The sequence below is a fragment of the Procambarus clarkii genome, chromosome 6 (assembly GCF_040958095.1).
Source record: "Procambarus clarkii isolate CNS0578487 chromosome 6, FALCON_Pclarkii_2.0, whole genome shotgun sequence".
Lineage (NCBI taxonomy): Eukaryota > Metazoa > Arthropoda > Malacostraca > Decapoda > Cambaridae > Procambarus > Procambarus clarkii.
In genome coordinates, this window is record NC_091155.1 from 37,789,502 (window position 1) to 37,801,517 (window position 12,016).

General features: G+C 42.4%; 1 protein-coding gene across 1 annotated transcript in view; it reads left to right on the forward strand.

The window, feature by feature from the left end:
- LOC123754094 (pyridine nucleotide-disulfide oxidoreductase domain-containing protein 2) overlaps window positions 1-12,016 on the forward strand; it is a 37,697-nt gene that overhangs the window by 12,543 nt on the left and 13,138 nt on the right. The window contains 4 exon segments of the mRNA XM_069308388.1: window positions 6,129-6,270; window positions 8,416-8,620; window positions 8,757-8,830; window positions 8,832-8,914. Coding sequence (XP_069164489.1) covers window positions 6,129-6,270; window positions 8,416-8,620; window positions 8,757-8,830; window positions 8,832-8,914 — 504 coding nt within the window.

The window sequence follows — 12,016 nt, forward strand, 5'->3', positions numbered from 1 at the left end:
CACCAGGTGACAGCACCATGCTACTAACTACTGGCTGGCTTGCCAGCTCAACTCCTCCAACTACTGCCACCAGGTGACAGCACCATGCTACTAACTACTGGCTGGCTTGCCAGCTCAACTCCTCCAACTACTGCCACCAGGTGACAGCACCATGCTACTAACTACTGGCTGGCTTGCCAGCTCAACTCCTCCAACTACTGCCACCAGGTGACAGCACCATGCTACTAACTACTGGCTGGGTCGCCAGCTCAACTCCTCCAACTACTGCCACCAGGTGACAGCACCATGCTACTAACTACTGGCTGGCTTGCCAGCTCAACTCCTCCAACTACTGCCACCAGGTGACAGCACCATGCTACTAACTACTGGCTGGCTTGCCAGCTCAACTCCTCCAACTACTGCCACCAGGTGACAGCACCATGCTACTAACTACTGGCTGGGTCGCCAGCTCAACTCCTCCAACTACTGCCACCAGGTGACAGCACCATGCTACTAACTACTGGCTGGCTTGCCAGCTCAACTCCTCCAACTACTGCCACCAGGTGACAGCACCATGCTACTAACTACTGGCTGGCTTGCCAGCTCAACTCCTCCAACTACTGCCACCAGGTGACAGCACCATGCTACTAACTACTGGCTGGCTTGCCAGCTCAACTCCTCCAACTACTGCCACCAGGTGACAGCACCATGCTACTAACTACTGGCTGGCTTGCCAGCTCAACTCCTCCAACTACTGCCACCAGGTGACAGCACCATGCTACTAACTACTGGCTGGCTTGCCAGCTCAACTCCTCCAACTACTGCCACCAGGTGACAGCACCATGCTACTAACTACTGGCTGGGTTGCCAGCTCAACTCCTCCAACTACTGCCACCAGGTGACAGCACCATGCTACTAACTACTGGCTGGCTTGCCAGCTCAACTCCTCCAACTACTGCCACCAGGTGACAGCACCATGCTACTAACTACTGGCTGGGTCGCCAGCTCAACTCCTCCAACTACTGCCACCAGGTGACAGCACCATGCTACTAACTACTGGCTGGCTTGCCAGCTCAACTCCTCCAACTACTGCCACCAGGTGACAGCACCATGCTACTAACTACTGGCTGGGTTGCCAGCTCAACTCCTCCAACTACTGCCACCAGGTGACAGCACCATGCTACTAACTACTGGCTGGCTTGCCAGCTCAACTCCTCCAACTACTGCCACCAGGTGACAGCACCATGCTACTAACTACTGGCTGGGTCGCCAGCTCAACTCCTCCAACTACTGCCACCAGGTGACAGCACCATGCTACTAACTACTGGCTGGCTTGCCAGCTCAACTCCTCCAACTACTGCCACCAGGTGACAGCACCATGCTACTAACTACTGGCTGGGTCGCCAGCTCAACTCCTCCAACTACTGCCACCAGGTGACAGCACCATGCTACTAACTACTGGCTGGCTTGCCAGCTCAACTCCTCCAACTACTGCCACCAGGTGACAGCACCATGCTACTAACTACTGGCTGGGTCGCCAGCTCAACTCCTCCAACTACTGCCACCAGGTGACAGCACCATGCTACTAACTACTGGCTGGGTCGCCAGCTCAACTCCTCCAACTACTGCCACCAGGTGACAGCACCATGCTACTAACTACTGGCTGGGTCGCCAGCTCAACTCCTCCAACTACTGCCACCAGGTGACAGCACCATGCTACTAACTACTGGCTGGGTTGCCAGCTCAACTCCTCCAACTACTGCCACCAGGTGACAGCACCATGCTACTAACTACTGGCTGGGTCGCCAGCTCAACTCCTCCAACTACTGCCACCAGGTGACAGCACCATGCTACTAACTACTGGTTGGGTTGCCAGCTCAACTCCTCCAACTACTGCCACCAGGTGACAGCACTATGCTACTAATTACTGGCTGGGTCGCCAGCTCAACTCCTCCAACTACTGCCACCAGGTGACAGCACCATGCTACTAACTACTGGCTGGGTCGCCAGCTCAACTCCTCCAACTACTGCCACCAGGTGACAGCACCATGCTACTAACTACTGGCTGGGTCGCCAGCTCAACTCCTCCAACTACTGCCACCAGGTGACAGCACCATGCTACTAACTACTGGCTGGGTCGCCAGCTCAACTCCTCCAACTACTGCCACCAGGTGACAGCACCATGCTACTAACTACTGGCTGGGTTGCCAGCTCAACTCCTCCAACTACTGCCACCAGGTGACAGCACCATGCTACTAACTACTGGCTGGATCGCCAGCTCAACTCCTCCAACTACCACCACCAGGTGACAGCACCATGCCCACTCTAAAGTAACCCAAGCAAATGACTTACAATTTTTAGGTTGTCTATACAGTATACCTAGGTCATAAAAGTATTTGTGTGTACGTCTGATTCCATACTACTTGTGTAAAGGAGGAAATGTATATGTTTATCTCTCAGAATGTTCGGTAATACGTTTATTGCTTGTGATGTGTGTCTATGTATGTATTAACACGATGTACTGAACGGGGTGAGAATAGCTTGAGCTACCTCATCCCTTTGTGTGTATTTTACCTCAATAAACTTATTTCAATTTCAATGTCAATTTTTAGGTAATTTTTAGAAAATGGAAGTTTCTAAATGTCACTTAAAATTTGTTGAATCATTTGCTAATTCTCTCAAACTATTCAAATATTTTAGCCTTTTATTTAAGTATTACTACATTAAACTTGTAAATAAATATCCTAATTATGTTTACATTATCCTCAAAATGCTCTGCATATTAACAGCTTTATGTATTGTACATGTCTTGTGTATGAATTCTCTTATTCATTATGAATGCCTTTATTCATTATGAATTCATGTATTTATTTTTTATGAATGAATAAAAAATCCATAATTTTTATGGATTTCAGATATATGATGCGTGTCATATACCTGTCAATAGTTCCGAGGATCAACACCCTCATGGCCCAGTCTCTGACTAGGCCGCCTGGTTGGTGGTCTGGTCAACCAAGCTGTTCGATGCAGCTACTCACATCATGACGTACGAGTCACAGCCTGGTTGATCAGTTATACTCTGAAGGAGTTTGTCGAGTTCTTTTTTAAACACTGCGAGAGGTCGGCCAGTTATGTCCGGTATGTGTAGTGGAAGAGTGATGTAAAGTCTTGAGGCATTGATGTTGGTATAGATCTCTCTTAGCAGGCCTATTGCACCTCTGCTTTTCAGTGGGACTATTGTGCACATCCTGGCATGCCTTCTGGTCTCATGTAATTACCTGAGTAATTACCTAAGTATAATTACCTGAGGTGTAGTTACAGGATGAGAGCTACGCTCGTGGTGTCCCGTCTTCCCAGCACTTTTTGTTGTATAACGCTTTGAAACAACTGACGGTTTTGGCCTCCACCACCTTCTCACCTAACTTGTTCCAACCGTCTACCACTCTGTTTGTGAAAGGGAATTTTCTTATATTTCTTCGGCATCTTTGTTTAGCTAGTTTAAATCTATGACCTCTTGTTCTTGAAGTTCCAGATCTCAGAAAATCTTCTCTATCAATTTTATCAATTCCTGTTACTATTTTGTACATGGTGATCATATCCCCTTTTTTTCTTCTGTCTTCTAGTTTGGCATATTTAATGTGTGTGGTGTCATATGTGGTGTTATTTCTGTGTGCAGATTCGGAACTAGTCCTTCTAATATTTTCAAAGTGTAAATTATTATTTATTTCTCCCACCTGTGCTCTAGGGAATAAAGATTTACAATTTTTAGACATTCCCAATAATTTAGATGTTTTATTGAGTGGAATAAAAGATGTTTGCATGCTCTCCAGGGCAGCAATTTCTCCAGCTTTGAATGGGGCTGATAGTGTTCAACAATATTCCACTCAAGAGAGCACTAATGTCTTGAAAAGTATCATCACTGACTTGCCATATCTTGTTTGGAAGGCTCTTGTTTATCTAACCTGTCATTTTTCTTGTGCTAGTGACACCAACTTTGTTGTGTTCTTTAAGAGTAAGATCTTCCGACATGATGACACTCAAATATTTTACATTGCTTTTTCTTTCAATAATATGATTTAACTATGCTTTCTATGTGGTTTCTGCTTTGATATTTTAGCTTTTTCTATGGCACAGTAATTGGAGGTTATCCTCATTAAACATCACGTTATTTTCTGTGACCCATTCTACAGTATAAAGTTTTATAATGTAATTAAGTATAAAGGATAAAATCCAGAAGTTGAGAACAGAATCACAGGAAATGACAACGTATATGTGTGACTCACTAAATGAGCAGTTCCAAGGTGTGTTGGTGCAAAATGAGGTTTTCAGAGAACCAGACACAATATAGAGTTCAGAGAGTAACATAGAGTACACAGAAGTAACTTAATCTCTAGTCACAGACATACTAGAGATTAAGTATAAAAAATGCTCAAGGAGCCAGGTCAGTAAAGTAGTCTCACCTTGGGTTTTGAAAATGTGCACCTGAGCTAAGAATTCCACTTCAGTTGATTTTTCTGGGATCTTAGTAGATATCTGGAGAAAGGCAAAATATAGTTTCAATCAACAAAAATCGTAGAGAAGACCCTCATAGATTCATGCTAAGGAAAAAAAAACCTGTAGTTCTTTTTCATAAACAGAGTAATTACTAAAGTGTAGTTACAGGATGAGAGCTACACTCGTGGTGTCCCGTCTTCCCAGTACTCTTTGTCATATAACGCTTTGAAATTACATTTACTGACGGTTTTGGCCTCCACCGCCTTGTCACCTAACTTGTTCCAACTACCTACACTGACTTAAAAGGTGTTTACACTGTTTACAAAATAGAAAGTGCAAAAACTGCATTAATGCCAGAAATTGTGTGAAGGACTGCAGGTGTCTAGTCATTTCTGCCGATGTGGATCTTGCCGCATCTCATAATTAGTTTAAATTTCCACCAGCCTACCTGAAGATTGCCCCTCACTTGGGAATGACCGTCTTAACCCACTTACTCGGCCCAGATATTGTATGTGAGACGTGCCCAGCCTCCCTAAAATAATAATGTGCGAAAGGCTGCATGAATGTGCAAGCCATAGATCACTAAGAACTCTAAATGACCCGACCTGGATTTGAACCCTATGCTGTTCAGGATCCCCCATAAACGTACACAGTACTGTGACCACTTCACTGTGATAGTCTATGAGTGGTAGAGAGTCAGAACAAGTTAAGTGAGAAGATGATGGAGGCCAAAACCGTCGGTAGTTTCAAACTGTTATATGACAAAGATTATTGGGAATACATGATACACCATGAGCATAGCTCTCATCTTGTAGCTACACTTAAGTAATTACATGAAACAAAAGTTTTAAGAAGACACGAGGCAAACTTCATTAAAAATTGGTCCCATCTTTCTCGCTACATACACCTGGCAACAGTCACGCTTTGTATTCACCTAGTTGTGTTTGCGGGGCTTGAGCTTTGCTCTTTCGGCCCGTCTCTCAACTGTCAATCAACTATGTACTAACTACTTTTTTTTTTTTTTTTTTCACACACACACACACACACACACACCAGGAAGTGGCCCGTGACAGCTGACTAACTCCCAGGTACCTATTTACTGCTAGGTAACAGGGGGCATTCAGGGTAAAAGAAACTTTGCCCATTTGTTTCTGCCTGGTGCGGGAATCGAACCCGCACCACAGAATTACGAGTCCTGCGCGCTATCCACCCGGCTACCAGGCCCCCGTGTGTGGACTGGCTCGGTCAGTAGACTCTACTGTTACCTGGTAACAGTCAGTTGGGTTGATGAGGTAGTCCAGTTAGTCAGTGGTTACTATTGACAGCTTTTATTTGTGATGATTGGTGTTGTTAGTACAGTACAGGATTTTCATTTTTATGGATTTACCTCTTGACATTCTCTTTTGGGCTGAAATGATTAATTTCTGCAACAACTTCCTCACTACAATATGGCCTGCAAGGAGGCTTGAAAATCCCTTGCAACATCATACTGTATGTCTTTCCTGCCTGATTGCAGTCTCATGTCCAAATAATCTATACACTGTGTACAGTATTTTATTTTAGGCTCAAAATCCAGTAGAGTGCTGTACAAAGACATGCAGTTTTGATACAGTAATGAAAGTTTAATTCTTCCATATTTAAATCTACTTTACAAGGTATGTGCTATTACATCACGTGATGGCTCAAGTATCTGGTGTGCGAGGTGCTTGGGGTTATCCCGAAGGAGGCATGGGAGCCGTCACTCAAGCCATGGCTCAAGCAGCCACTGAAGCTGGGGCACAACTCTACACTAACCAGGTATGTAGTGAAGTAGAAGTATGATTCCTTAAGTATTAGTGGTACAATGAACATTGTTTACAATGTTAACAGTATGTATCTGTTCATATCTCTGATGCATTCTTGCTTCTATTGCTACATAGTCTCCCTGGCTTGGTGCCTTCTTTTGATAATAATTAACTCACTCTTGCTTCTATTGCTACATAGTCTTCCTGGCTTGGTGCCTTCTTTTGATAATAATTAACTCACTCTTGCTTCTATTGCTACATAGTCTCCCTGGCTTGGTGCCTTCATTTGATAATAATTAACTCACTCTTGCTTCTATTGCTACATAGTCTCCCTGGCTTGGTGCCTTCTTTTGATAATAATTAACTCACTCTTGCTTCTATTGCTACATAGTCTCCCTGGCTTGGTGCCTTCATTTGATAATTACTTACTCTTGCTTCCAATAATTCCTCCCTAAGAAGGTAATTAGGATAGAAAAACTCCTGGGTAACTTTTATCAGAATATCACAGCTAGAGCTGTACCCGGGAAACAATCTTCCCAGCACCAAACTCCTGGGTAACTTTATCAGAATATCACAGCTAGAGCTGAACCCGGGAAACAATCTTCCCAGCACCAAACTCCTGGGTAACTTTATCAGAATATCACAGCTAGAGCTGAACCCGGGAAACAATCTTCCCAGCACCAAACTCCTGGGTAACTTTATCAGAATATCACAACTAGAGCTGAACCCGGGAAACAATCTTCCCAGCACCAAACGGAGCATTTAAAAAGCTGTAATTTGAAACTCTGTAAGCTTTCATGTACACATTGTGTATATCCTTCACCTTGATCTTGGTCTCCTCAAAAGCTGAAATAATGTTAAAGAAAAACATTCATGAAGATAGATATGCTTGCAATCAGTCTGCTAAAATCAGACTGCCAAAATGGAAGCCATTATTGACTCAGAAGAGCCCAGGTCAAAGCTTTGGACGAATTTACACAAATGCTCAAGGTTACTTGACTTTCCTTGATATATGGGATCAATTTTCTGCACTTAAATCACTAGATTCCTGATTAGGTATCAGGTAAAGGAATAACATATAATTCTAACTTGATTTTATTAATTTGTCTTTAAAACATTACCATGACTACCATGACTATAAATACCATGACTGTTACAGGAGAGTATTACTTGTATGTGTAATTCAGTTATATTATGTGAAAGTAATACTGTTAATTAGGAAGAGAAATCCATACAGTGGCGCCTCTAACGAATAATTAAGATGCCTTTTGTATATCAGTTTCTGGTAGACTTTCCTTATTGCTAGTTTGTTTATTGGTATCTTGTAGCCCCGGCATTATCTGGCCGAGATCCTGTAACATTGTTTTCTCTCCTGTGTTTAGTAACCGAGTCAACGACTTCAAATTAGTCTCCATGGCGTAGTGGTAAGACTTTAGTCTCCGTGGCGTAGTGGTAAGACACTCGCCTGGCGTTCCGCGAGCGCTTTGTCAGGGTTCGTATCCTGGCCTGGGGAGGATTTACTGGGCGCAAACCCTTAACTGTAGCCTCTGTTTAACTCAACAGTAAAATGAGTACTTGGTTGTAACAACGATTCTTCGTGGCAGGAATCGTATTCCAGGGACCTGCCCAAAACGCTACGCGTACTAGTGGCTGTACAAGAATCTAACAACTTTTGTATATATCTCAAAAAAAAAAAAAAAAAAAAAAAAAAATAGTTGTATTTACTTCTAAAACTTCTAAGATTTGTACTTGGTATACATTTTTCTTGCTTCTTCAGAAGAAAGTAGTTTGTTTGCTAGAAATTAGCGACTGTACTTATAAATACAATGGCGCCTCGATTAACGAGTTTAATCCGTTCCGGCACCGAGCTCGTCATGTGGAAAACTCGTCTTGTGAAACAACCTCCTGTCGTCGGAGGTGTCCGAGAACCAGCGGGAATGCTCGTTAATCAAGGAAAAGCTCATCAGTCGAGACATGCTTTCTGTGGGTGGCTTGCTCGTTACTTGAAATGCTCGTAACTGGAGCCGCTCGTCACTCGAGGCTCCACTTTATATGCAACAAATATGAATTAGCTCGGATATTCATTTGTAACTGTGTCGTGGTCAGTTCTATGTGCTGTTATAATTTCAAGGCTAATAATGCAAAATATTTCAGCAAGTGAAGATGTATACTGCTAGGTAACAACAACGAAGCTCGTGGGGTTGAGACGGAGGAAGGCTCTCAACTTTATGCTCGGACAGTACTTTCAAATGCAACTGCAAACACAACTTTCCTGAAACTACTTCCAAATGGCTCATTAACTCCAGAATTTGAAGCAGCTGTTAAGAGTATTGACTATTCATCCCCTGTTTGTAAAATTAATGGTAAGAGGCATTTGTAATTTTGTGGTTTATGTAATTTATGTAATTAGGCTAATTAAAACGAGTGAATGGAGTTCTAGTTCTTGAGTTATTATAAGGTAATTAAAGATATAACCATTTTCTGTTCGATGTTTTCCAGTTGCTCTGAAGTCCCTGCCCAACTTCAGAGCTAACCCCAATAATAGTGAGAACACAGCCATGCCGCATCACCTGCTGCACCATCCACTTCAACTGTGAGAAAACGGAGCTCTTGCATGAAGCTTACTTGCAAGCTTCTGCTGGTCATATATCAGATAAGTAAGGCTATACTGTTGCAGTTGGCATTTGCTTTTAAACTGATATTTTCTGATGTAACTCATACTGTAATTACACGTGTTTATATCCTTTATGATTTATATTATAGTGTTGTTATTGTTGTTGTCGTAGGGTTGAGGGCATGGGAGTATAGTGTTTTTTTTAATTTTGGGTGGGATAAACAAGAAATATCAGAGTGAAATGGTGTACAAGTGTGTGTGAATATCTGCTGAACAGACAGAAGCCCCAAAAAGTTAGAGAGAACAGAAATGGTGTTTTTGAAATAGTGTGGGAGCACATGGTGACCAAAACAAAGATGGCCGCCAGCGTGAGGAAGGACAAAACAGAAGAGATTAATTGTTATGGTTTTGGCGAGGAAAATATCAGCAGGAGGGGTTTTGACAACAGGTTGACAGAACTGGAGATCATTGTAAAGAATCATAGTGGATAGAATATGAACAGTATTGAAACATTTGAGCAAGCAGTAATGAAAACTTGAGAAACAAAGTTACAGCACTTGGAAGGTCAATTAAGGGAATTATACAAAGATGAGAATCACTGAGAAACTAAAGGAAAAGTCCTGGAAGAGGAAAATAAAGTATTAAAGATAGCTCTTGAAGTTAAATTAAATCCAGATGTTAATGAATACAATAGGTATGGCAAGCGAATTCAACAGGGAAAAGAGCTTTCATCAGAAAAGATGGAGTTGGTCTCACAGGATACAGGAACATTTTATTTATTTTTTATTTATTTATTTATTTATGTATTTATTTATATATATGTACAAGAGTTCTTACATTCTTGTACAGCCACTAGTACACATAGCGTTTCGGGCAAGCCCTTAATCCTATGTTCCCTGGAATACGACCCCCACGAAAAATCGTTTAACAACCATGTACCCATTTTACTGTTGAGTTAAACGTAGGCTACAGTTAAGGATTTGTGCCCAGTAAATCCTCCCCGGCCAGAATAGGAACCCAGGACAAAGCGCTCGCGGAACGCCAGGCGAGTGTCTTACCACTACACAACAGAGACTACATACAAAGAAAAGTGCAAGAAGGATACGGAGCTAACCCATGCACAAGTGGCCAGAGAGAAAGTAATATTAGAAACAGTTAAAGAAGTAACCGAACAACAACAAGAATGTGAAGGGCCTCGACCTACAGCTTCCAGCAAAGAGCCAACACAAAGTGTGGTGCGGGTAAAGCAACACAGCCCAACACAGCTTGGACTGGGAATCTCCCAATAATATGCATGGGGGTGTATGTAAATATGGCCTCTCAGGAACACCTAATGGAGTGTAAATATAAACACCCAAGAAACTGCAGACATATCCTAAATAAAGGTATACAGTGGTACCTCGGAATGCGATTGTCCCTGTATGCGAGGTTTTCGGAAGGCGAGGTGTATTTACTCCAAAAATTTTTCTCGGAAGGCGATGGTTACTTCGGGAGGCGAGTTTGGACGCGAGTTTGTTGATACACGTACAGCCGACCTAGCGCGTGGTGGTTCGGCGATCGTCGCCCCTCCGCCCCGCCGCCCCTCAGTTTATTATTGTCTCGCGCTCAGTGACTACCCCCACATCAATTCTTCTCGCGGATTTTCAGTGTTTTGTTGGATTTTTGGTGATTTGTCTATACAGTTTGTTATTATATTTTTTTTTTTTTTTTTTTTTTTTTTTTTTTTTTTTTTTTTTGAGATATATACAAGAATTATTACATTCTTGTACAGCCACTAGTACGCGTAGCGTTTCGGGCAAGTCCTTAATCCTATGGTCCCTGGAATACGATCCCCTGCCGCGAAGAATCGTTTTTTCATCCAAGTACACATTTTACTGTTGCGTTAAACAGAGGCTACAGTTAAGGAATTGCGCCCAGTAAATCCTCCCCGGCCAGGATACGAACCCATGACATAGCGCTCGCGGAACGCCAGGCGAGTGTCTTACCACTACACCACGGAGACTGCAGGATATCTCACCATGAGTCCCAAGAAAGCCAGTGGTAAGGATAAAGGCCAGAAAGCTCATGTGAGGATGACAATAGAGGAGAAACAAGAGATCATTCGGAAGCATGAGAACGGTACACGTGTTGTTGAACTTTGTAGGCAGTACAACAAAGCCACATCAACAATATGCACTATACTTAAGAAGAAAAATAAGATTATGGGTGCTAAAGTGGCAAAAGGAGTAAGAACATTAACGGCACAAAGACCACAAATACTTGAAGAAGTGGAAAAGTTGTTATTAATTTGGATACACGACAAGGAGTTGAGGGGTGATAGTGTTTCGGAGGCCATTATTTGTGAAAAAGCCAGGGTGTTGCACGAAGACCTTCTAAAGAATACCCCTGCAACGAGTGATGCAGATAAGAAAGAGTTTAAGGCAAGCAGGGGCTGGTTTGAAAAATTTAGAAAGAGAAGTGGTATCCATAGTGTTACAAGGCATGGGGTTATGTGATGTGATTATGGAAGGGGACTCCCCTTCCAAACAGTAACTCCTCTCCTCCTCCCCCCCTCCTCACCATCTTCCATACGCCTACAGCACTCGACAGCAAGGTAAGTAATAACTGGAACACAGTTTTGTAGGTTTATTTAGATGAATTAGGTAAATTAGGTATAAAAATTTAGTTTGATGTGGGGTTTTTGGGGTAGTCAGGAACGGATTAATTCATTTCCCTTTATTTCTTATGGGGAAATTAACTTCGGAATGCGAGTTTTCGGAAGGCGAGGCGTCTCCAGGAACGGATTAAACTCTTATTCTGAGGTATGCCTGTATACTGCTTTGAAATTAAAAAAAATTTCCACCGAAAACTCTGTAAATTTTCAATAAACAAGAAGGAATGTTTTAACAGGTTGCTCAGGTACTCTAAGAGAGAACTATCAACATCAACAAGGTCCCGGTAAAATTAAATTAAATTAAATTATATTAAATTAAATTAAATTCAATTAAATTAAATTAAAATTTTTATTCAGGAAAAGTACATACATAGTTGATTTACAAACATAATGTTGGATTTATAGATAGAGCTAGTACAGTACATACAATACAATACCTAAAGCCACTAATACGCATAGTGTTTCGGGCAACGTGTCGGATAGTACAGTCGG